The sequence below is a fragment of the Spermophilus citellus genome, assembly GCF_964194105.1.
Source record: "Spermophilus citellus genome assembly, chromosome: 13".
NCBI lineage: Eukaryota > Metazoa > Chordata > Mammalia > Rodentia > Sciuridae > Spermophilus > Spermophilus citellus.
Window position 1 is genome coordinate 109514035 of NC_138193.1, and position 20240 is coordinate 109534274.

At 38.5% G+C, this 20240-nt stretch overlaps 1 protein-coding gene across 1 annotated transcript in view; it reads left to right on the forward strand.

The window, feature by feature from the left end:
* Positions 1–941: 941 nt before the first annotated feature.
* NOL10 (nucleolar protein 10) overlaps positions 942–20240 on the forward strand; it is an 83751-nt gene continuing 64452 nt past the window's right edge. The window contains exons 1-9 of the mRNA XM_081265462.1: positions 942–1109; positions 4353–4398; positions 6317–6415; positions 8662–8739; positions 10967–11004; positions 12575–12711; positions 14258–14323; positions 16232–16292; positions 17914–17999. Of these exons, the coding sequence (XP_081121588.1) occupies positions 1044–1109; positions 4353–4398; positions 6317–6415; positions 8662–8739; positions 10967–11004; positions 12575–12711; positions 14258–14323; positions 16232–16292; positions 17914–17999 (677 nt within the window). The 5' untranslated portion in view covers positions 942–1043. The remainder of the gene's footprint in view (positions 1110–4352; positions 4399–6316; positions 6416–8661; positions 8740–10966; positions 11005–12574; positions 12712–14257; positions 14324–16231; positions 16293–17913; positions 18000–20240) is intronic.

Consider the following 20240-nt stretch of genomic DNA (forward strand, 5'->3'; position numbering starts at 1 on the left):
ACTGAACCTTGAATCCACTCATTTCTCCAATCTATGGTTTGGAAGATGCCAACACTGCTTAGTAAGGGAAGTGGAGAATGTTCCACTTTCAAAAGGACTAGTGTTAACCTGCACTTGCCCTGCAGTTTTCGTCTAAGAATTCTCAAGTCCTCCTATTAGACAACAGCAGAGGCAGTTTTCTGTGTATTAAAAGTCAGCATAGGAAGTTCGTAAAAACTTTCAGAAAAGGAGAAATACGGTATTGAGGAGTTGTGCTGTCACGCCCACCTCAAAAGACATCAGGTTCAAACCCACTTTTCCCTCAATCATCATCATCTTCTTCTCTTTTTTTCTTTTTACTATTTTCCTTTTCTGTGTGCTTTCTTCTTTTACTTCCTTCATCAGATGAATGTTAAGTACAGACAAAAACAACATTTAACACGCCTTTTCCCCCTTCCTGCTACTGGGGATCACGCAGGCCTCTCCCACCCTCCTTTTGGAGACAGGCCTGGTCAGGAACCTCGCTCCTACTGCCTCGGCCTCCCAAGGAGCTGGGAGCACAGGCGGGCGCCACTGCAGCTTTGGGAGCCAGCTATTCCCCACGGACAGAAACGCGGGAGGAGTGAAAACGGAACGGCGACAACAAGAAACCAACGCCCACTCCGAATCCGCAGCCCGGTGGGCTTCGCTCGCTGACCCCACCCGCCCCTGCCCAGGACTGCGACATCTTGGCCTGGCTAGCGGCAGCGACCAAAAGACCACTTCCTGCACCTCGGGAAACTGAGAGGTGAAAGAGCAGAATCTGGCCGTGCCAGCAACAGCGCAGCCGCCCGCCCGCGCCTCTTGGCCCGGCCTCGCAGGTTCTACCCACTACACCAACGCGGTGATTTACGTCTCCCACTTCCGGGAAGTGCGCGTCCCGGCGCCCGGAAGTGCGTCATCTCCCCGCGCCGGCCGTCGCACGCCGTGCGCCAGATCGCGTCGCGCTTGGGTTCTCTTGGGGTGCTGCTCAGGTGTCGGAGGAGCGGGGACTGCGGCAGGTGCCGTCGCTTCTTGGTGCAGCCATGCAGGTCTCCAGCCTCAACGAGGTGAAGATTTACAGTCTCAGCTGCGGCAAGTCCCTTCCCGAGGTGAGTCCGTCCACGCCCCTCACTCTGGAGCTCCTGGGGGCACTCCTCGCCCACCAGCCGCCGCTCTCCTTGGCCCTGGCCGTGGCCTGGCTTAGCGGGGCCTCTACTGGACCCCGATTCGTGGAGGCCCAGGGGCGAGTGGCTGTGAGCTGGGGGTCTCGTCGGCCCTGGTAAATAAGGGCGCTACTGCCACCGCACCAGAACCTGGACCGGGAGGTGATCAGGGTCGAAGAGCTTTGCTGGAATTTTTGTGAGGTTCACCAGAACAGAGGTCGCGTCCCTTGGGCTTGTGTGCATGTCCACAGCCATTCCCACGCCGAGCAGGAAAACGTGGACAGATGGGTTGACAGAACTCTCTTCCCCTATTTGAATGTTCTCCTGGTTTTCATATCCGTTCGTTTTTGTTGAGCTCCTATTATGAGCGAGGTCCTAGGGTCACAACGGTGGACAAGGGAGATCCAGACTTTGCACCTGTAGCATTTATGGACAGTGTATTCGAATCTTGCTGAACTTGATTCCATGGGGTTAAAACGTCGAAGTCGGAAAGGCCTGGACAAATCGGTAGTACTAGTTCAGTCTTTTCATGTTTGAAGTATTCAGCGAAGCTCTCGCCAGGGGAAAGATGATTTATCCAGGGTCACACAGTAGGCTTTGAAGCTTGGTTTTTAGTTCTTATAAGTGGTAGTTAAGCCTCTGTTCAAGCACTTCCAGGGAGAGAAAACTTTGTGGAAGCTCATTTCCTTTCACAGGTCTCCATTCTTAGGAAGGTGAAAATTTACAGCCTTAGCTCAAAATTCTCAAGACTCTGCACTTGTTAGAAAGTGGTTTCAAAATGTACCACTTGATAGTATGCCACTATTGGGTGGAGTCCGGCCTTTGGAAAACAAAATAAAGGTAACTCTACTTCAATGTAGATCTTCTTCAGTGTACCTGTCATCACTGAGAAATTTGGAACCAATGGTTTAACTGATTCCTCATCTTCCAGTTGTTCATAACACAGGTGATCTTTCTCATTTTGCTCATTTGTTGAGAGTTAGTATGTGCAGAGAGTTCCATTTTTGTTTGTTTGTTTGTTTGTTTGCTTTTCTGTCCTGGGAATTGAACTTAGGACCTTACCCATGCTGGGCAAATGGCAAGCCCTCTATTGTTGGGCCACATCTCTAGCCAAGGCAGCTCTAAGTGTTTGGGTACATGGTGAACGTGTTAGATAAAGTTCCCTGTTGGGGAAAAGGATAATGAACAAATGAGCAAATGAGAAAACAATTTCAGATGATAAAAAGTGCTTTTAGTGATGAATGGTTGGGAGTGGGGAAGTCTTATTTTTGATATTGAAAGTTTGAAGTTCTAATAAGTATCAAGTGGAACCTTGTATAGTAGTGTACATTCTAGCTCTACCTCCTTCAAATGTAAGAGTAAATAGGGTCTTCCCCCGACCCCTTTCCAGCAAGAGAGAGGCACCTATGCAGTGATAGTGAGACCACCAGCCTTCCCAGAGCTTGCTTGCTTTTGGGGTGCAGAAGGGGGTGGGGCTAGGTTTCTGATTACATTATTTGGTAAGGTGCTTTTTTTTTTTTTGTACTGGGGATGCTTTACCAGCCCTTTTTATTTTTTGTTTTGAGACAAGGTTTTTTCTAAGTCACCCACACTTGGAACTTGTGATCCTCTTTCCTCAGCCTCCTGAGTACCTAGGATGGCAGGCATGCACTACCACACGTAGTACAATTCTTTATTAGTTATAACTTTATAGAATATAGAGAGGATGGCTTAATTTAGTGAAAGCTTTTGGTTCTTTCATGAACTTTAGAAACATTTTTAGGCTTCTTTTTTCTTGTCCCATGATGACTCCTTTTCCTGTGTGCTGTCAGCTTTTATAAACTCCTGAATGAACTTTTCTTCCTTCCCATCTTCACTGTGTGGAGAATTCCTGGCCTTCCAGGTCCCAGACCCCCATGTAGAAGTATATCTCAGTCTTCACCTCTTTGCCCCACACATTTGCTCAAAAGGATGAGCCCTATGATTCTATGAATTTTTGCCTTTGTAAGCAAAACTTCTAAGAAAATTGTATTCTAGTATACGGTGGGGGGGCACCTTGGTAATATACCTTTGTTCTGCTTGTGATAAATTGATGTAAAAGAACACATTGAATGCCCCAAAATGTACTCAACAGAACCTTTAATTACAATATTACTGCCTAAAGTAAAATCCGAGTAATACAATCACTGGCATAAATCTGTGTCAGTCCACTAAGAAGATGGGAGGGAGCTCTGGCTCAAAATCAGGCTCTTCAAAGTATTATTTTGTTCCTCATGTAGACACTGCCTCAGGTGTCACTTAGGGACTTGAGTGGTGAATCTGCATAACCAGAGAGTCCTGAAGATTATTATGTCATAGAATAGGGGATATACATTGACTTGTGCTTTTAGAAGAGACATATGTTCATTTTTCTTTTGCTTTTCTTTTCCTTTATGGGAGGGTTTCTTCACCATTATTGACATATGGACATTTTGAGCTGGTCAGTTCTTGGTTCCTGGAGCCTGTCTTATGCATTTATCATAGGATGTTTGGCATTGTTCTGGTCTCGACCTGTTGCATGCCAGGAGGATAAACCCCCACCCCAGTTGTGACAACTATATTTTCAGGAATTGCCAAATGCCCTTTGGGGAACAGAACTGCCCTGGTCAGGAGCCATTGCTTTAGGATAATCATAATTGACAAGTGCTTCCTCTTGTCACCCAGTTAGGCAACAGAATTGTGCTGCTTGCTAGGCTGGGGTATAGAACAAAACCTGGTATCAGTGAGTATGACTGTAAAATTACCATTTATTTATTATCCAGTCAGCTATTTGGCCAGTTATTTATCTGCTTTATTCTTTATGAAAAAAGAGATATTTCAGACTTTCTACTTTTATGTAAAATTTTCACTTAAATAGATGCAGTTATTCCATATATAAGTTACATATTTGAGGCTTACTATTTTCCCTTACATTGTTTAGATGAGTTAGTTTTCTTTCATGTGAAACATAGGAGTTTGAGAAACTCATTGTCTAATGTATGTAAGCATATACAAGAAAAAATCCACAACATCTCTTCACAGTATTTGTATTAGGATCACAGAATATTTTCATCTTATGTAGGAGTATATATTCCTATCAGGTTTGAATTTTTTAACGTATTACTACTTTTGTAAGCATTAAACTATTTAGGTGAATTTGTTTTAAAATACAATCTCTTTATTTTCTTTAAGTGGTTGTCTGATAGGAAAAAGAGAGCACTGCAGAAGAAAGATGTTGGTGAGTATTGTCTCTTTCTGCTTCAGTGACGTTAGTGATCCGTATTATAATGCTCTGGCTTGCCTGTTGTAAGTAAGGAGTTACAAAATGCAAAGGGACTACTGTAGTGGAAAATAAACACTTTTGCCTTTTTCTTTTTAAGAAGCTTTTTGTTGTGGTTGATATGTTCCTGGGAGGTGTGGGATTTGATTTTATTCTACTTAAAAACTAATAAATTAACCTCTTACTTCCTGGGTCAGAGATAGAGACTTTATTACTTAGAGCACAGCAAGTGCAGTGAGTGTCAGCATACTCATGATAATTTCCACTAGAGTCCCATGGGGATATTCAGCACCATGCAGATGGGTGCTCCCCAGACAGTGGATTTGCGTTGCAGCTGAGGCGCCCTGAGCTGGGAAGACCACTGCTTTTATAGCAGGCAGTAAGGAAGCCTGCTCTTTGTCTAAAAGGGACATATGATTGCATCTGTCAGGGTTTCCAGCTGTATAAATAACCCTGAAAAATGGTCTAGATATAAGAGTGGCAGTGCCTTGCAGTCTTGCCACAATCAGCAAGATGTATGAGAACTCGAGGCCCAAGGAGGACCTCTTTGAACATTCCAACAATTTTTTTTTTGAGGGGTACTAGAGATTGAATTCAGGGGCACTTGACCACTGAGCTACATCTCCAGCCCTATTTTGTATTTTATTTAGAGACCATCTCACTGAGTTGCTTAGTGCAACTAAGCTTTTGCTGATCCTCCTGCCTCCTGAGTCACTGTGTGCCACTGTGCTCAGCGACATTCCAGCAGTTGTTTTGTTCTCCAGTGTATCAGAATCTTTTTAAGTTAAATCTGTTTGTCTGTTTTTGAAATAAGGCATTTTTCTTTCTGAATGAAAGAATTATACACATAGAGTGTATGAACATAAACAGAAGATTTTGATTCTTTTGTAATATAATTTTTTCCCTACATTTTTTTTATTGGTACATCATAATTATATGTATTAATGGGAATATTTTGATTCTTTAACTTAATGACAGCAGGGAAAAATCAGAATGTAAGATTTCTGATTATGAAATCAGAAATTGGTGGACAGATTTTCTTTACATTTTTCTCTATTACATTTTGTCATGGATAAAAAATTTATCTTTCCTTGTTTTTTTCCTTCCTTCCTTCCTTCCTTCCTTCCTTCCTTCCTTCCTTCCTTCCTTCCTTCCTTCCTTCCTTCCTTCCTTCCTTCCTTCCTTCCTTCCTTCCTTCCTTCCTTCCTTCCTTCCTTCCTTCCTTCCTTCCTTCCTTCCTTCCTTCCTTCCTTCCTTCCTTCCTTCCTTCCTTCCTTCCTTCCTTCCTTCCTTCCTTCCTTCCTTCCTTCCTTCCTTCCTGGAATTGAACCCAGGGGTGCTTAACCATGGAACCACATCCACAGCCCTTTTAATTTTTTATTTTGAGACAGGGTCTCTCTGAGTTGCTAGGGCCTTGCTGAGTTGCTGAGGCTGGCTTTGCACTTGTGAGCCTCCTACCTTATCCTCCTAAACCTGGGATTACAGGTGTGTGCCACTATACCTGGCTTCCCTTATATTTCATTTAAAACTGAGTGTATAAAAATCAAAGATTGATGGGTTTCCAGATGTGGGGTAAAGATCACAAGGTAAGAGTAGGTTTTATATAATACTAAAGTTAGAAAATTAAAATTTTAATTCAAAAGATAACAAAAATAACTGCTCTAATACTTACAGATTTTGATTTTAATCTAATTCTCCCATTCCCTTGTTCTCTTGTGTAACAAAATGGATTCATGGGACTGGGGTTGTGGCTCAGTGGTAGAACTCTTGCCTAGCATATCTGAGGCACTGGGTTCGATTCTTAGCACCACATAAAAAATAAAGTTATGTTAAAAAATAAATAAATAAACTGGTTATTTTTTCTCTCTCTTTGTAGATGTCCGTAGGAGAATTGAACTTATTCAGGATTTTGAAATGCCTACTGTGTGTACCACTATTAAGGTGTCAAAAGATGGACAGTATATTTTAGCAACTGGTAAGCATCTTTTTGGTTATGATTTACATACATTTCATAGCATGAAATGCTGTGGTGGAAAGGTCACTTTTTTTACCCTAACATTTTATTGTAAAAAAGTTCAGACATAAAGAAATATTGAAAAAAATTGTACTATGAGCACCCAGTTATTTACTGCCTAGATTCTGCAATTAATAGTAGACTATAGTAATAAATAAATAAATCGTTTACTATTTGCTGTCTCACCTATATTTCTCTTTCTGTGCATCCATCAATCCATCTTGTTTTTGTTGTTGTTGTTGTATTGGGGATTGAACCCAGGGGTTCTGTACCCTGCTCATCTCGCCCTTTTTCTGAGACAGGGTCTTGCTAAGTTACCCAGATTGGCCTTGAATTTGTGATTTTCCTGTCAGCCTCCCAATTAACAGGTTACAGGTGTGTGCCACTGTGCCTGGCTCTATCTTGTTTTTTGTTGCATTTCAGAGCAAGTAGTAAGTATTGGCTTACTTCACCTGTATGTACCTTAGCGTGTATGTCATTAACTAGAAATACATGGAGGTTTTGTATGTGTGCGTGCTTGGTATAGTACAGGAGATTGAGCTCAGGGCCTTGTTATGCTAGGCAGGTGCTCTAACACTGAGCTGCATTTCCAGCCTTGCGTATGTCGTAGATTTACAATTTGTTGAGCTTTGACAAATGGACATAACCTGCGTAACCCCAGAATTGTTCTTGGGAATGAGGGGAAAAAAATAGGAAATAGAAGGACTGCTTTTATTTATGTTTATCTTTTTTGTCACATATTTTGTGATGGTGAAAGTAAAACATGTAAACCTTGTAAATGATAAAAAAATAAAAAGCAAAAACAAAACCAAAACAAACAAAATGGGAATGAAGGCCCCGCATATATTCATTCTTCCATATGGCCCTTCAGACACTCAAATGTACAGATCTTTTTAAATGGTCATCATATAACAGTGGGCTCCAAGTATATTTACTGTTTTTTCAACTTCTGTTTATTTATTTATTTTTTGACGGTACTAAGGATGGAACCCAGGCCCTTGTGCATGGTAGGCATACACTTTGCCAGCTGAGCTGTATCATTAGCCCTGAACTTTTCTTTTTTAAAATGAAATCTTAGGCTTTCTTGAGGTATTGAGGATTTAACCTAGGGACTCTCTACTGCCAAGGTATTCCCCCTTCCTGTGTGTGTGTGTGTGTGTGTGTGTGTGTGTGTGTGTGTGTTAGTTACTGGGGATTGAACCCAAGGCCTTCTGTGTGCAAGGCAAACACTCTACCAACTGAACTATGTCCCTGAAATCTTAGGTGTTGATTCATGCCAAAAAACAAAACTGTCTCATTTTTTTTTTAAGATTTTTTGTTTCAAAACCAACTTTTTTCCTCTCATTGCCAATGTGATAAATTTATACAGAACACAAACTTACAGAAATACATAGCATAAAATGTGAAAGTCGTCAGAATTGCACTGCTCAGAGATAGACCATTCATTATGAAGTCAGTACTTATTCCTCCACCTTTTCCTGCACAGAGTACTACCACCACCAGCGTTCAGTTCTACAGAATGGAGTGCCTCTTCTGTGGCACTCCCTTCTGTTTTCTCCCTCTGCAGGACGTGTTATTTTCCACCCCAGGGGTTACGGGTCTGTTCCTTTCTTTATGAGGTGCATAATGTTCCTTTGCGTAGATTTGCCACCGTTTGTTTAAGCATTTTCCTGTCAGGTGACATTTTATTTGCTTTCAGTTTCTAGCTATTATAAATAGTGCACCAGCAACTGCTCTTCCTATCTTTGATACATTCTTGAGGATGTTTCTTTAGATTCAGTTTGTGTAAGTTGAAATGTAGTTTCAAGGTGCATAGACGTGACATATCCTACAGGTATTGCCCGATTGTCCTCTGAAGATGTTGTGACAGTTACACTGTTCAGCAGCAGTATGTCAGACTACTCCCACCAGCACAGATCTTTTTCATCTTTGCCATTGGGGTGGACAAAAATGGCTTCATGGTCTCAGTCTACTTTCATTAGCTCTTCCTGAGGCCTTTTATTTGTAATTCATTTTCCATGACTTGCTTGCTTGTCCTTTGCTCATTTCCTTCTTGGAGTGCTTTTAAGTTAGTTCCTTTTGTTTGATTTGGTCACAATGAATACTGCCTACCTCTGAACAAAAGGTAACCTCACTAGTTCTACAGGATACTGACTATGAAAAGTCTATCTTTAGGTTTTACATCACTTTAATTTTTTTTTTTATAGGAACATATAAACCCCGGGTTCGGTGTTATGACACCTATCAGTTATCCTTGAAGTTTGAAAGGTGTTTAGATTCTGAAGGTGAGTAAGATAATAACTTTGAGTTTGTAAAAATAACTTTTGATATTTGTCTACTTTTCTGCCTTTCAAAATAGAAATGGGGTGTTGTACTAGTTAGTTTTTGTCACTGTGACCAAAGTACTTGAGAAGAACAATTTAGAAGAGGGAAAGTTCATTTTGGTTCCTGGTTCAGTGGTTGGCCATTGCTCTGGGCCCAGGGCAAGTCAGGACATCACTGTGGAAGAGCATGGTAAAGTGCTGCCTACCTCATGGTGACCAGAAAGCAGAGAGAAAGTAGGGAAGGGGCCTCAGGGAAGATGCACCCTTCCAGGGCACACCCCCAGTGACTTACCTCCTCCAGCCACGCCCAGTTAGTCCATTAGAACTAGCTCGGGCCCATCAACCCACAACTCTCATAATCCAATCATTTCACCTCTGACATAGTCCCGCATTCACACAGGAACTTTTGGGGGACACCTCATATCTAAACCACAACAGTTGTATATTAGTTTTCTATTGTTATGTATCAAATTAGTACAAGCACGGTGGTTTAAAGATCCATTTAGCAGCTTGCTGTTCTGTAAGTCAGTAAGTCCTTCCAGGCTCTGCTGTGTCCTGTGTTCAGGGCTGAATCAGGTTGCCAGCCAGCTGTGCTCTTGTTTGTAGGACTGAACATAAGACTGTGCTTCCAGACTCACTCAGGCAGACTTCAGTTTGTTGTGGTTGTAGGACTGGGGATCCCATTTCTTGCTGTCAGCTGGCTATGTTGGCTTGTTAAAGCTGCCTGCATGCCTTGTCCCATGGTCACCTCCACATTTAAGCCAGCAGCAGCTCATTAGATCCTTCTAGTGCTTTGCATCTTTCTGACTTTCCCTTCACTACCAGCAAAAGGAAACTGTTTCTATAGGCTCATATGATTATAAATCTCCCCTTTGATATATAAGGTAACATTTCAGAGGAGTGGTGTCTCAGCAAGTCACAGGGTCCTCCCACACTCGCAGAGGAGCAAGGATTGTACTAGAGTAAAGGTCACTGAGAGTCATTCTCAGGTTCTGTCAAGCATGGAAGGCACATTAAAATGGGGAAGTTCAACTTTTATTAGCTGGCCCTGTGTTGGGGATTAAGGGAAAAGGAGTTAATGGGAGGTTACTAAGGGCCTCACTGAGTTGCTGAAGCTGGCCTTGAATTTGTGATCCTCCTGCCTCAGCCTCCCTAGTTGCTGGGATTACAGGTGTGTACCACCACACCCTGGGGAGTTTCCTTAGAATTACAAGCGCATTCTAACTTGTCTCACCCTTTGCCTTTTGAAAACTAGAACTTCTGTGTGCCACTAGTACAGTGGTTTTCATTCTTTACTTTTATTTAGCAGATAAACTATGAATAGGTAAAGAGTTACTGTTACCCTTTTTTAAAATATTTTTAGTTGTAGATGGGCACACTACCTTTATAGTCGGGAGCTGAGCGCCCCCTAGCTTTGAGCAATGGAAATGTGGAGACTGGCTTCCCTAACTGGGAAGCAGGAGGATCCCCATCTCCCCTCAGCAGAGGAGCAAAGTTTTGGAAGTGGGTGTTACCCGTGGAGTGGGCTGCCTTCTTGTTCCTTAATCTTTTTTGGGATAGAGTGTTCCATGGAACCTCCCCTTGTGTGCCCCCTATGTAAGAATAAAGAATCCAGGTGGCTCTCTGTCTTTCCAAAGGACCCCTAAGGTCGAGAGCTGTCACTGGATCCAAAAAAAGGGTATTTTCTGTCTGTGTGTAATTATTTTCGTGCCAACTCAAATTCACCTTGAGTGACCCTGACTGATTTAAATAAAATAAAAGTGTCGTGGCACTTTATTTATTTATTTTTATGTGGTGCTGAGGATTGAACTCAGTGCCTCACATGCTAGGCAAGTGCTCTACCATAAGCTACAACCCCAGCTCTATTATCATTTTTTAATCAATATTTAAAATGTTTTTAAATGTATATTTGAAAGTCTTAAAAATTATTTTGAACATCTGGGTAAAATACTGACAAAATTTAGAAGTCATATTTTGTGGATTTGCTTCGTTCTATAAAAATCTAGATGGTTTATATTGAATTTTCCATTTGTTATTTTGGGGGCAACGTGGCAGTTTTATTCTTGTATGGGTTAAACAGTATTTCTGTATAATTTCTGCATTGAATTAGAATCTTTGCCTCAAGATTTTTTTTTTTTAAAGAATGTTGATTGATAATTGCATTTTTCCCCTATTTCTTCTTTTTCAGTTGTCACCTTTGAAATTTTATCAGATGACTATTCAAAGGTATGTTTGACAGCATGGATTTGTGCTGGTTATATTAAAGGAATGAGTGAGTGGAATTTATAAGGATAAAGATATTCAATTTTCAGTTAAAGAAGATTGTGTATTAGTAGATAACCTATCTTTTTTCTCTTAATATACTTGTAGTTTGGTGCATGTGTGATGTGTAGTATTTTTTAGGACAACTGAGGTAGAGATGACTTTTGGCCTGTCTAATTTAGCTTTCCATTGATAAGACTTTATCTCCATTTTTAAGAATTGGAAGCAGTCATTTTTTATAGACCATCTTATGTACTAGATTTGTAATTCTGATTTTTGAACTTAGGTTTGTTGCCAGGTTGTTTTTGCTATCTGAATCATAAGAGTAAATTAGCACTGTTGTACATTTCATTTTCTTGACCCAGGAAGTGGTTGTGGTGTCTTCTGGTACAATTCAGAACACAATTAAACAGATTTATTTGTTTGCTTTTCTTTATGCTGTTGGTCCATCTTTCAATTCTATGGCCATTTTCTACAATTAGAAAATGTTAATAAAGCCTTTATTCAATTTAAAGTGAAAAATTTTTATGAAACATCATGATGTCCCATTAATATCTATAATTTTTATGTACCAGCTAAAATAAATTTATTAAAATAAAAGCATTATTTAGTGATGTTAAATGGCATTGTGAGGAAGGGCTGGGGGTGCAGTTCAATAGTAGAGCACTTTCCTACTGTGTGCAAGGCCCTGAATTCAATCCCAGCACCATTAAAAAAAAAAAAAAAGTCGACTTGAAGGAAAATTGAATTTTCTTAGCTGACATGCTTCATGCTAGGGGAGCGCTCTACAGCTGAGCCACAATCCCAGCCCCTGACATGGTTCGTATATTGTCTTTAGTTCTGAGAACTGAGTTTTCGGTTTATCCTTTTATCTGTGGTAGCTTTTTTCATGTATTTTGGGGACATACAATTTTAAAATATATATTTTTTAATATTGACAAATTTGCAATTAAATGCTATCTGTAGGGTTTTCAGTTACCTTTGTAGTACATTAAAATTAAATGAGTTTATCAAACTGTGTGACTGTGTGGGATTATTAGAATGTGTTCTTCAGTGAAGCAGAAAGGTGCTCTTGCGACTAGTGTACATCACTCCACATTAGAATGTGCTGGAGCCACGTCAGCGAAGGGCATTTGTCTTAGTTCTGTTGGTTAGAAGGAAAGGCTCTCACAGACGATGTTGAGGTGCAGGAAGGCATCAGGAAACAGAGATTCTTTTTCTTAAGTTTTTTTTTTTTTAATAGATATTTTTAGTTGTTAATGGGCCTTTTTTTTTTTTTTTTTACTTATTTATGTGTGGTGCTGAAGATCAAACCCAGTCCCTTTTACATGCAAAGCAAGTCCTCTGCCACTGAGTTATAGCCCCAGCCCAGGGTTGTGATTCTTAATTCCACTGGAGTGTGTGGGGTGTCTGTGTGTTTAGAGAGAATAAGTGTGAGAGCGATCAGTTTTTTTTTTTTTTTTCTTGCTTTGGTGATGATGAAATAAAAACTTTATGTAGAAACCTAAGTAAAGTGATTTTCTTTTATTTTCAGATTGTCTTCTTACATAATGATAGATATATTGAATTTCATTCACAATCAGGTTTTTACTACAAAACCAGAATACCAAAGTTTGGGAGAGATTTCTCTTATCACTATCCATCCTGTGATTTGTACTTTGTTGGTGCAAGGTATTGGATCTACTCACTCTTTTTCTTTTTCCTTTTCACTTCACAAACAATTTCTCTTAATAAATTTCCTGTATAGTTTCTCTGTTTAAATAGCCTTAACAGATAAAGTGATACATGGTTATTATTTTAAAGAAAAAAATCTTTGTGGGGTGTGGTGGGTGCATGCCAGTAATCATCCTAGCTGCTTGGGAGGTTGAGGCAGGAGGATTACATGTTCAAAGTGGGCTTCAGCAATTTAGTGAGGCCCTAAGTACCTTAGTGAGACACTGTCTCAAAATAAAAAGGGCTGGGGATGTGACTCAGTGGTTAAGCACCCCTGGGTTCAATCCCCAGTACCAAAAAAAGAAAAAAGAAACCAAGGAATGAGCCAAAAATAAGTCTACTAGTTACACACTGGTGCGTTTTGTGTATAAGAGGTATGGTAACATTTTAATACCTGTTGTTCTGCTTAATAAAATATTCTAACATTAAAAGTATTTATGGTAGTTTTATGTTACAGTGGTTAAAGCAGGAAATGCTGTTAGGAAATATAAGCCTGTTCACTATAGCCCAGTTGCCACAATGTACAAGATACATATTTGTTTATTTTACTCTGTTTCCCAGATTTCTCTTTATTTTTCCAAACTTGTAGTTCTGCTTTAAGTTTTATTCAGTATCAGTAATGTATTTCTCTCTGAACCATTTTGTAATTGAGGTCATGTGTGGTTATGGACTCTAGTTAAAAAACATTGGGAGCAGCTTTACGCAAGAATAATACATGATCCCTGCTTTTAAGTTGCTTTATGTTTCAAGGAGACTAAATCATTTAGGATGTCACCCTTGACTTCTGTTGCCTATTCTCTAAATACAGAGAGCTATATCTGCAACCTAGTAGGATAATTTTGTTGGTGAGGTCCATTTCTTAGCCCTGTTATATAGTATTCTAAAACTTCTTATCCTTAAGTGTCACCTTTTTATAAATACAAAAGAAAATTCAGGGGCTGAGGTTGTAGCTCAGCAATAGAGTACTGGCCTAACATATGTAAGGCCTTGAGTTCAGTCCTCAGCACCACATATAAATAAATAAAATAAAGGTATTGTGTCCAACTAAAAAGATATTAAAAAAGAAAATTCCTATCTCTTATAGAAAATTTTGAAAATGTAAAAAAAGTATGAAAAAGAAAATTCATCCATAAACCCAGAGGAAACCTTTGCTAGTATTTTGTTGTATTTCCTTCTAATCTTTTATTTTATATTAGATATATATACCTTTGAATCTTGCATTTTCTGTGTTATTTGTAAATAGTCTAATTACTTTATGATATTTCCTCAACAAATAGTTTAACTTACCTTTATACATTATGGGTTTGTAAATAAGATGAATATATTTTAGATCTGAAATAAATCTTTTTATCAGTTTTGCAAAGGAAAGTGATGAGTTATGTTGATAATTAATCATGCATATATTTTATAAGTGATATATGTATGTAGTTCTGAAATTTACATTTATTTAAATAAAAGTTTATTGTAGTTTGCCATATTTTTAGCTTTCTTCATTTCTTTGCAGCTCTGAAGTTTACAGATTAAATTTAGAACAAGGACGATATCTGAATCCTCTACAAACTAATGCTGCGTGAGTATTGTTTGAAGTGATGCTGTATTTATTTTGACCAGGAGATGGTGCTAGGTGCTCAAGTTTTTAATCAGATAACCTGTATTATATTTAAGTAGAACTTTGTTCCACTTAGTTTAATTTTTTTTTTCTTAAACAAAACCTTCACTAAGAGACCTGGTGATTTCTTTAAAAATTTCAATTCTCAATTTAAAACTTCCCCAGCCCTAAGCTGAGTCCAATCCTTTGAAAGGACTCAGCTTATCGCTGGGGATAAGGCTCATTGGCTTCCTACTTGGGTCACATGCATGAAGCCCTGAATTAATCCCCCGAGCTCAACAACAACAAAACAAACAGAAACACTCAGCTTGATATTTTTGTTTGCTGTGTTAAGTTTTCATTTATGATTTGGTTTTGTTCTACATTTTCTCACTTGGAAAATTTTGATTATTGTATAATTTTTTAAATTTTTATTTTTTATGTTATTAGCAGACATTTGAGATTTTAAAATTTTTCCTTTTATCATACACTATAAGCTACACTTACTTTTTTTTTTAAAGAGAGAGAGAGAGAGAGAGAGAGAGAGAGAATTTTTAATATTTTTTTTTTTTTTAGTTCTCGGCGGACACAACATCTTTGTTGGTATGTGGTGCTGAGGATCGAACCCGGGCCACACGCATGCCAGGCGAGCGCGCTACCACTTGAGCCACATCCCCAGCCCTACACTTACATTTTATTCAAAGAGAAATTCTTTAGGAATGAACTTATTGTTATCATCTTATTGAATAATAAATAACCATGAGAATGAAAACACCACATGCCAGGCATTATTCTGCCATTTTACTTATATCGGCTCATTTTAAACTGACATCAGATATTGTAGTAGGTCCCAGTGTCTTCACTTTACAGAGAGAGCAGCCTAGTATCAGAGGAGTTAGTGGTTTGCCCAAGGCCAGACAGTGAGTTCAGGATAGGAGCTGGATTGTTTCTCATTTGTGTGAAGGAAGAACTTGTTGAATTTGTCTTATTGCTTTAAGAATATTTTTAAATATTAGAAGAGTATACAGTGATTTATGAAAACAAGTAAACTTGTTCCATGTTGGCTTGAATTGCTTTTCTTTCTTTTTCTTTTTCTTTTTGCGGTACAGAGGATTGAACCTAGGGCTCTCTACCAGTGAGCTACATATCCAGCCCTTTTTATTTTTTATTTTGAGACAGGCTTGCTAAATTTTCCAGGCTGTCTTTGAACCAGCTATCCTGATGCTTCAACCTCCCAAGTTGCTGGGATTATAGGCATTGCTGGAATTATAGTCATGTGCCACCATGCATGGTGTGCTTTTATTTTCTTTTTTAAAAAAGCTTATAGCTTCACAATACATTATTGCATAACAAAACGTTACCTGCTCTTTAGTTTCATGATTTCCTGTTTATTATAATAAAAGCTGGTGTATTGTGTGTCTTCATACTATGTATATTGCTGAACACTTTGCAGTCACTTTCATTTAGTCCTCACAACAATCCAGTGAGGTAGGTGAAATATCTACTTGATAGAGAATGAAAATGAGGCTTAGATCAGCATACTCGGGTCTCAAGATTGCTGTAGTGATAGCCTGTGTTCCTGAGACTTGCCTTGGAAGAAAGCAGAATGACCCTTTCTTTTCTAGATGATGGAATAGTGTTTCAGAAGGAAAGCCTGTCTTGTCTGTCACCGGGTAAGCAGGGTGTTACCTGTTACCTTGGGGACTGGAAGCTCTGGTGGCTGCTAGCCCAGGCTTAACTCCTTCATTTTTCACTTGCAGGTGATGAGAGAATATGCACATCTTCTGTGGAATTTGTATTAAATGTTTGTTTAGAAAGTTTATTGAATACCTCTTTTCTCAAAAATAGATGCTAACTAGTATTTTCTTCCTTATTGCTTTACTGTTTTAGGGAGAACAATGTTTGTGACATAAATTCAGTGCATGGCTTGTTTGCCACAGGAACAATTGAGGTAAGCGTGTGCTGACCTTATTTCTTTTTCCGTTTCTCCTTTTTTTTTTTTTCTGGTCATACATGACAGAGGAATGCATTTCAATTCATTGTAAACAAATGGAGCATAACTTTTCATTTCTCGTTGTACACAGTGTAGAGTTGCACAATATGTGTGGTCATACATGTACCTAGGGTAGTGATGTTCATCTCATTCAACCATCTTTCCTGCCCCCATATCCCTGCTCTTTGCCCAATCACTGACTTTATTTCTTTCAGTATTTGTTTCACATTTGATTGTGGATGGAATTTTTATTTAAAGACAGTTGCTTGATTCCTCAGAGCAGGATGATAATGAGGTAATGGCCCTGGTTTGCTGTTTGCATATTACATTGACCTTTGTACACAGAGACATGGCTACTCCACAACTGTTGACTGTTCTGGTCATGCATGCATCAGAGTGGGTGCCACAGAGACTGTTCTGGGTACTTGAGGGAAGGTGTAGATAGCTAAGTCCAACCTGCCACTGCCCTAGGATTGCTGGCCCAAGAGGAGCACTGCAGACAGCTACGCTGTTTTTTATGGGAGGCAATATTTTTTGGAATCTCAACTCTCATTTATTAGATGGCTTCATGTCTGTGAATTAGTTGTTTTTCCTAAGACTTGAGTTTCTTCATTGCTGAGACAGCAATACAGTCACAAGCTGCTTAATGACATTTGTGTCAATGATGGACTCTATGGGCTATGGCCCAGCGATGCTGTAGCTGTCTTTGTGTTAATATAAACTATAATGTTTATATAAGGGTAAAATTGCCCAGTGATGTGGGTCTCAGATTGTATCCCCATCATTAAGCAATATGTGACTGTACTTACCTTAGCAACTCTTCAGAAGTGTGGATGACATTCATGTGAAATAACCTATATAAAAACAACATAAACTAGAAAAGTATATAGAATGGTGTCATGTGTTATATAGTAGCATTCAACAAATATCGAACACACACTGTACTTTTAAACTATAGTAACTTTGAATCAGGGTGCTTCATGTTTGTCAGGAATTTTTCTAGATATCTGGGCATGGTGGTACACACCTGTAATCTCAGTGACTTGGGAGACTGAGGCAGGAGGATTGCAAGTTTGAGGCCAACCTGAGCAACTTAGCAGTAAATAGGACTTGGATGTAACTGAGTGGCAGAGTGCTTCTAGTTTCAATTCAATTCCCTGTACTGGGGGGGGGGGGAATATATATATATATATATATATATATATATATATATATATATATATATATATATATATTCCCCCTCCCCCAGATTTGCATTTTTTCATTGGGATAATGAGAAATACTCAAGAGTTTAAAAAGATGCACATATACCAGAGGTATATAACAAAAAATGTATACTTCTATACCTTCCAGATACTAAATCCCATACTCTAGAGATAACTTATGACCAGTTTTTTCCTTAATTAAAAAAGGAAATCAGCTCATGAAATAATATTTAAACAGTACTAAAAAGGGCATAAGGTAAAAAGTTAAATTTTTATTTCCCATGAGATAATCAGTGTTAATAAAGCTTATTTTGAATGTGTTTAAAATTCTTGTAGTAGTAACTTTCATTTAAAATTGGTTTTCATTTGTGTAGGGTCGAGTGGAGTGCTGGGACCCAAGAACTCGAAATAGAGTCGGCTTGTTAGACTGTGCGTTAAATAGTGTCACAGCAGATTCAGAGTGAGTAGAAGTTAATTTGTGATATAATTAATATGAACCTTCTGATTTAAGCAAATGTATCAATATGAAATTACAATAAATTGCTACAGGATTAAACTCTTTAGGGAAAAATTGTAGTGACTGTAATTGTTTTACATAAAAATGCTCTCATGTAAAAGCTGACTAAGTGGCTGATTCAGATACAATTTCTTTTTTGCTCCTTTCCTTCCTTCTGCCTTCCATTCCCTTTCTTTCTTTCTTTCGTTCTTTCGTTCTTTCGTTCTTTTCAGTTCTAGGGATTGAATCCAGGGCCTTGCACATAGTAGGCAAGTGTCCTGAGTGTCCTCGGGCCTTTAAAAAATTTTTTGAGGGTGTTGTTCAAGTTGTCCATGCTGACCTCGATCATGTGATCCTCAGCTTTTGGAGTAGCTGAGATTCCAGGCATGCACCACTGTGCCTAGCCAAATAGAATTCCTTTCTCAAATACTACACAGATGTCTTAGTTCTGTGGAATTTGTTAGTGTATTATAGAGATTTATATTCTGATTCTACTGTATGACCAAGGACGTACTACTCCAGTTAACAGGCAAAAAGATGTGCTTTGAATGCTAAGGTGAAGGAAAGCAAGTTTTTAATTTTTTCTTGCTCGTATTTGTCTAATTCCTACACTAAACACATTTAGAAGAGGAGTACATAGTTGAAGTTAAAAACCTCTAACACAAAAGAATAGAGACTTGAATTAAATAATAAGAAAAAGCCCTTGTTTCTTCCCACTCATCAGAGTGGCAGTGGTGTCATCCTGTGCATGTGTGAACTCTTGTAGAGAATACTCTTGGGCAAATCCTTAACATGGGATTTGTTGCCACAGTCAGTTGAGAAATTGCCTTTTCTCTGGGTTCTAGTGCCTTTACCAGTTCATCCTCATTTCAGTTCAGTAAGATTTTAGGTATGTTTTATAGTCATATAATATGGAATGTGGGTGTTTGATGACTCCAGGATATAAAGACTGTGAACTCTCTGAATTATTACAAAATTTTAAGAATCACAAAGTTAGGAAGATGTATCTTTCTAATATGTATTTCTTCTCTATGTGAGAAATAAAGAATAATTTTTTTCACCTTTTTTTATTATGAGATTTAAAGTGAGCATAGAAACATTTTTTTGTCCTGATTTTTATTGAGTCTTATTAAAGCAAACAAACAACTTCATTAATTTTGGTGTGGTATACAAAATATTAAGTAATTTTAAATTGGAAAATTCATTCCTATATTTACTAATAGAATAAATCAGTGTAAAATGCACATTAATATTTTATCATACAGGCATGAAAGAAAGCAAATTAGAAACCTGCTTATTTTTGGAAGGTAAAAAAATTGATTGTAACTTAAAGATCTTTACCTACTCCCTAGAAAGCAGAGACTAATTTTCTCTTACTCTTAAACATTGACTGTTCCTTGAGGTAGAATAGAGGCTTGGGTTCTGGAATAAGTTCTGATTGTTACATCTAGGAAAAAGTATATAGAAAGACAGGTTGTTGTAATCTGTCTTAAGATTGTTCCTTCTTTTAATGTAGTGACTGCAATGGAGGTAACATTATAGAAAATCTAAGGAAGAGATGTGAAAAAAAAACAATCTTGCTGGGCAGTGGTGGTGGTGCACATGTGTAATCCCAGCGAATCAGGAGGCTGAGGCAGGAAGATTACAAGTTTGGCCAACCTGGGAGACTTGGCGAGACCCTGTCTCAAAATAAAATTATAAGGGGTGGGGGATGGGTTGGGGATATAACTCTGGGGTGGAACACTTGCCTAGCATGTGCAAGACCCTGGGGTTCAATTCCTGTAACAAATATATTTTGTTAACTGTGGTCTTTAGAAACAAGAGGGTATTTATTCTATTTATTTAAAAAAATAGAATATTGATTCACAAACATTTTTTACTGGCTTCTTTTGTCTTAGAGGTAGGGTATTTTTAGCTGTCATGATGGAGTTTTTTTTCTTTTAATGTTATTTTAAAATTTATTCTTAGTGAAAAAAATTATTAAAAACTTCTAGAAATACAAAAAGGAAAGTAAAAATGACCTGTGTATATGTAGGAAGATATCTTTAAGTAACCAGACCACTGTTGCTATCAGCTGAGTGTTTATAATTTGGTAATTATTTTCTGAGGGAAAATATCTAGAATCTGAAATATGCTGAGTTTAACAGCATATTTTAAAGCCATTTAATATGTTGCTAAATTGTCTTTACAGAAAACCTAGTATCC